This window comes from Hippoglossus stenolepis, chromosome 15 (genome assembly GCF_022539355.2).
Source record: "Hippoglossus stenolepis isolate QCI-W04-F060 chromosome 15, HSTE1.2, whole genome shotgun sequence".
NCBI lineage: Eukaryota > Metazoa > Chordata > Actinopteri > Pleuronectiformes > Pleuronectidae > Hippoglossus > Hippoglossus stenolepis.
The window spans coordinates 16,079,822-16,085,910 of NC_061497.1; the positions used below are offsets into that span (position 1 = coordinate 16,079,822).

Consider the following 6,089-nt stretch of genomic DNA (forward strand, 5'->3'; position numbering starts at 1 on the left):
TCTCTTTGTGTGTGTGTGCACATCTCAATACTCTCTACATAATGCATGGTGTGTTAGTTAGCAGACGGTTTGGCCTCACACACAGACTTTGAGACTCTAAATGTTTCTCTGACGCGGGAGTTCTCTCTGCTCTCGCCGCAATATCAGATTGATAATCGTGTGTGAATGGGGGCCGTCGATATTTCATAATGTATAAGTACGTTTTTTAATCCATTATTAATTGATTTGATTTATTCGGATGTTTGCTGACAACTACAATTTGCTTTGAAGTGATTTGGTAACAGCAGTCAGCTTATTTGTGACACTGAGACTGCAATTCAAATCTTTTTAATTTATTTGTCTATTAAATGATCATTTAGCATTTGCAAACTAAATGTTTTGTAAAAAAAATACACCTCACAAAGTGATGCTCTCATGACCAACAGCTACAAATTTAACTTTTTACTGGTGTAACAGAGAAGCAGGAAACAATCACACTTGACGCACTTGTGAATGAAAACTTACTCAAATCCAATGTCAGAATTATGAATTATAAATATTATAAATCTTCTGTTATTTTATTGTTTTAAGAAGGATTTCCCCACCGTGCAGCACCACTTGAACCTGTCACTTCTATTTTCCTATCCCTCTTTATATCTTGAAGTATTCAGGTCCTTAAATAGAAGTAATCCCACTCTGTAAATCTGTGAAGTATAATCAGCATTATAGTGCCTCCCTGAAGTAGAAATCAAATTAGCTCAAGATTAATATACTTCAAAATAGAATATAGGATAAAGTGAACTGTCACTCGCATCTACATCCACTTAAATGTCTTATTTTTCCTCCATCTGAGAAAGAAACTCACAAACAATGTGGATTCAAACACTGAAGTGTTGAGAGAGGCGGCAGCAGGAGACACAGGTGGACACTGGACAGCATCCCCTGCTTAAAGACATCCATCACCCTGGCCTCAAGTTTCCAGAGAGTAACACAATCTGTGTGTGTGCCTGTGTGCGTGTGTGTGTGTGTCCACAGGTATGTGTGCAGACTCCAGCAGTGGGTATAGGTCCTGAGCTTCTGATGATAATAGAAGGTGACTAATAGAGAGCTGTCTCCCTTCGCTCTGGTCACATTCTCATTTGTTGCTACTGGCGTCTGATGAATTATTGAGTTTGGGGTGTCTTGTCTTGGAGGTGGACCGTGTCTGTGTGTGTGTGTGGGGGGGGTGCATTCTTCAGCAATTAAACAGAGCTTTCATCCTCATTCTGTCAAAAATGCTCTTCCCTGCATGAAGACCTCTCAAGCAAAGACAAACACACACACACTCGTGTCACTCCCCTTCTCTTTGCCCACATTTGGATCTTTCTCGCTTTTTTTCTCACATCTTTTTTTGAACTCTCTCTGTCCAACATCGGTCTCAGCTCTTACTCCTCACCGTCCAGCCTTTATTTTAACCATTAATCAGTGTTGCTCGGGAGTTTTTTCATATTTACAGACGATGCATAAATTGGCCTGTGGAGCCAACACGTCTCCATTATTGCATGAGAAACTGCAATATAGCCGGAGCTGCTGCTGAATAATTGAGGTGCCCTCAGTTCGCCACATGCTGCTCACAAGCCTTCAGCTCGACTTACCACACAGCCCGTGCGTTATGATATCAATACAAAGATCAATTATTCACACGCTCCTGTTTGTTTTAACCCCACGTTTTGAAACACCTCATTCCGCACGAGGATAATAAGATCAAATTATTATTCTCACATTTGTTTTTTTTTAAATGATGACCAGGAAGTTTTTGTGCATTTCCTCGCCCTCCCCTCACAGAGTCATAAATAACAAGCATCACCTATAGGCTGGAGTTGGATCAAAGAGAATATTAATTAGAGCCACGAACGCTTCCTGCGCAATTTGCGTAGGGATCGAACCCCCGGCTGAAACAACCCGGCGACACTCTCACTGGGAAAAACCACACAGCCCGCGGTCATGTTGACTGTGGGAGGAACCCGGTGGAAGCTTTTCATTATTTTGTGTTCATCTATTTTAGTAATTTCATTTATATATTTATACACACAGCTCTGCAAGAAAAAAAGAAAAAAATAACTCTAATGCAAGTTTATCCATTTCTATTGTTTTACTATTTACAGGTTAAAATAAAATGAAGATTGTTGTTCTGTTGTTTGTTTTTTTAAACTACTGACAAAATTTCTCCTAAATTACAGATTTAACAGACACATGATTTAAATGGCTAATTCTACTCAGAGAACATTTAAAAAAGCACTGTTATTAAAATTGTTTTACTGAAATACGCGAAAAAAGATCTATAATAATAATAATAATAATAATATAGTAATAATAAGAATGAAATCCCCTTGGAGGCCTATGTTATATTGAAATACATGATCATATCTCCCCTGTCCACTGAAAGTATAAATATAACAAGAAATCAAATGACAACAAACATAACAAATAAAATAAAAAGATACTTACTCAGTCAAACAAAAATAAATAAATAGTCCTATGATTAAAAAAAAAAAGAGAGAGAATAAAGTTCACGAGGCCACGTGCTGCTGTGACTTCTCCCCTCCGTCCTCAACCTGTTGTCGTGAATCCAGCGGCTCGTCCCCAGAGTCTCCACATAGCTTCAGCCCTGCTCTGCTCCCAGCTCCTGCACATTACTGCGCTTTATACCCAATATGTACAATTAATATTGCATCGTCATGACTTAATCATCTCAGGGCCCCGTGCATGCGCCACATAACCCGGTGACATGAGGGCCATCCATAATTCAAGCGGCGCTAATTAGAGAGGAAGGGGCCATTAGCGGCGGCGCGGAGGACGCACACGCGGCGTCAACGCTGCTGTGAGGACGCAGGCGCTTTATTTTCCACGGCGCTTATATCACATATACGACGATACATATTTAATCCAAGCGGATCTTTGGGGATTCATAAATAAAACAGATGCAACACTTTCAATAAATGGGTTTTTACAATTTTGTTTGGTGCATCTCTTTCTTTCTTTCTTTCTTTCTCTCTTCAAATTAAAAACTGCAAACACACATGTACAGGCCTCATCCCACAACATCAACTTTAAAAACTATAAATGCACAAAAATAACAAACTCGCTGCTTCAGAGGATATTTTTCTTTTTTTTTGTAGAAAATAACCAATCATTTATTAAGTTTAAACTTCACACGTTTTTTTTTGTTTTTTTTTGTTCAAGTGAAATAAAGAGTGAGGAAAAAAAATAAATACTTAAAGCAGGTGATGTATAGGCCTATATATACTGTCTATTATATCTGGGCTATATAATAAATATATAGCTCACCTGTAATGCTCCAAAACATGTCCACGTCAAAATATTAAAATATAGCAGCAGCCAAAAGCCACACGGATGTGCCTCATACAGCCTATAACAGTGTCATTGTATTATTCTATTTAATAATTAAAGATAAATAGATTCAGTGTGTGAAATACCTTGTGAAAGAGTTACTGTAAAAACTCTTTTTTTTGTGCGTAAAAGACGATCGTAAAGTTCAGGAAAAAAGAGCAGATTCGTTTGCAAAAAATTGTGGTGTTGGTTTTATAAAAGTGTGATTTTTCTTTTTTTTTTAAACTCCTCTTCATCGTTGAAATCCACCAAAGTCTTGATTTGTGGAGTTCAAATAAAAATTAAAAATAAAAATCAGGTGAAAATACAGTTGAAGATGTGATGGTGAACTTCTGCATAGTGAGCCAGTCAGTGAAGTGGAGGATCAACCTCAGCCAACAATACAAAAACAATCATCTTTTCAACAAAAACCCACAATTTCCTCGTCTTTCTTCACAAAGCATCAGTTTTTACAAACAAACGGCATCTCAACTCCACGTGTGTGGGTTTCTTTTTCAAAAAAAGATCCCTGAATGTGACGAGCTGTCAGGGGGGTGACTTTACCGAAAAAGTGTGCGCGAGGATACACGAGACCAACAACACTGAAATCAACCCTGACCACAGATCTATAACACACGTCATCGATTAGTCCCGCATCCCAAAAACAAAAAACAACATTTGAAAAAAAGTGCATCGACGAAGAGTGAGTGACACGAAATGAAAAAAAATCTGATCAGAAGTTTTTTTTTGGAGATAATCCCAGATGAGGAGCTGCTGATAAATCCTGTTAGTGAGGCTACTTAGGCTATTATTAATCACTCGATCAAAAATGTAGTAGGCTATTTTATTCATGATGTGAAAGTCAGTGCACCGCAGAGTATTTCATTCGTTTCTGTTTCTGCCGCTGGTTGCAAAACCACACTCGAACCACGTTCTTTTTCAGGTCCAGCTTCTCCGCGATGGCCGCAATTTTTTCCGAGGAGGGCCGAGGCTGGATGGCAAAGTACGCCTCCAGAGAGCGCTTCTCCGGCGCGGCGATGGAGGTGCGCTTTCTTTTCCTCTCGCTCCCGCTGAAAAGGTCCGGCTTGTTGCTTTTCTCCCGGTACGCAGCCTCGGCTTCCTCCAGCCAGGCCTGGAGAACCGGCTTGAGCGCGATCATGTTGTTGTGGGACAACGTGAGGGACTCGAACCTGCAGATGGTGCTCTGGCTCAAGGACCCCACCCCGGGGATCTTGAGGTTGGCCAGCGCTGACCCGACGTCCGCCTGGGTCACCCCGAGTTTGATCCTCCTCTGCTTGAACCGCTCGGCGAAGGCTTCCAGCTCCCTGGGATCCGACTCCACGTCGTTGACGCACGCCATGCCGCCGTGCACGGACAGGGAGTGGGGGTGGGCCATGTTGGCCATCGCCTGGTGCAGCTGCCCCATGGTCTGCAGGTGGTGGTGAGGGTGCTGGTGGTGGTGCGCCGCCGTCATCCCTGGAGGCTCCGGAGCACCCATCCCGGTCACGGCCAGGCTGGTGGAGAGGTGCTCCAGGAGGTCCCCGGCATCCAGGGTCTGTCCGAGGTGGTGGTGGTGGTGGTGGTGGGAGATGGGCACGGTGGTGGAGGAAGAAGAGGAGGCTGAGGTGCAGGGGACACTGCTCATGGTATGGTAAGTCACGTCTGGTTTGAACGGGTGACTCTTGCCGTGAGAGACAATGCTGTCAGCAGCCGCCAGAGCCTCTGCCCGTGCCAGCAGGCTCTCATCAAAGCCTCCGAATATATTGCCCTGCAGCTGCAAGCAAGAGTGCGCATACTGGAGTCAGTGGGGAATTCTGTCAGGCAACTCTCAGGATCTAAAAAACATTTTCCACAGGCAAGCAGCGCCGAGGAGAGGAGAGAACCCCCTCCTCAAAGCGCAGGTCATAAAAATTAATATGAAAGCAAGAGCACTGCTGGAGCAGACGTGGATGGGATGGGGGAGGGGGGGGGGGGTTGGGTAGGAGGAGGGGAGAGGGGGCACAGACAGAAGAGAGAGTGAGAGAGACGGAGGATAGAACAAAGTCCTGTCAAATCAACTTTAACATTTCCCAGTGTGATAGTTTCTGCCCCCACTCCTCTACTACCCCGACCTGAACGTACCTGCGGGGCGGGCAGACAGACTCTGCGCATGCCCTCCGAGCCTGCGTGCAGGCCGGGATACTTGGGCTCGTGCAGGGCCGGGTGCATGGAGAAATGCTGCTTGCCGTTCATGGTCATCATCCTCCTCCCTGCAAGCGCCGCGCCGGCAGCAGTGTGGGCCCTGACATGAACGCCGGGGATCGGACACACCACAGAGCTCCCTCTCTGCTCTCAACGTCACCCGGACTGAGCTGTTAACACCGGCTGCGCCTCCCGGCATCCCACCACCTCCTCCTCCTCTTTCAGCCTCCCTCCTCCCACCTGCTCCTCTGCTCAGCTTACAAGTTTCTAAATGTTGGCCTCTGTGCGCAAGCGTCAAAGGAATCCAACCCAAGATGGACAGACAGACAGATAGAGATGGATGGATGATGGATGGACAGGCGGATCCGTATTGATCCCAAACTGGGACCATACTGAAAAATACCTATAATCTAATAAAATATTTTTAATTCATGAATTCGTTAAGAAAATCTTAAGAAATTCTTACTTTCCTAAAAGTTTCACATTTTTTTTGTGTCCTGCACAAACGTCATAAACAGAATCGCCCACTTCAGAACAAAATCGGATTATTAGTGTTTATC

General features: G+C 43.9%; 1 protein-coding gene across 1 annotated transcript; it reads right to left on the reverse strand.

Moving 5' to 3' along the window:
• Window positions 1–3,104: 3,104 nt before the first annotated feature.
• On the reverse strand, window positions 3,105–5,767 carry pou4f3 (POU class 4 homeobox 3). Its single transcript, XM_035178818.2, has 2 exons — window positions 5,470–5,767; window positions 3,105–5,122 (listed from the first exon to the last, which is right to left on the reverse strand). Exons 1-2 carry the CDS (start codon window positions 5,587–5,589, stop codon window positions 4,211–4,213), a joined length of 1,032 nt encoding a protein of 343 aa, XP_035034709.1. The 5' UTR covers window positions 5,590–5,767; the 3' UTR covers window positions 3,105–4,210.
• Window positions 5,768–6,089: the final 322 nt, after the last annotated feature.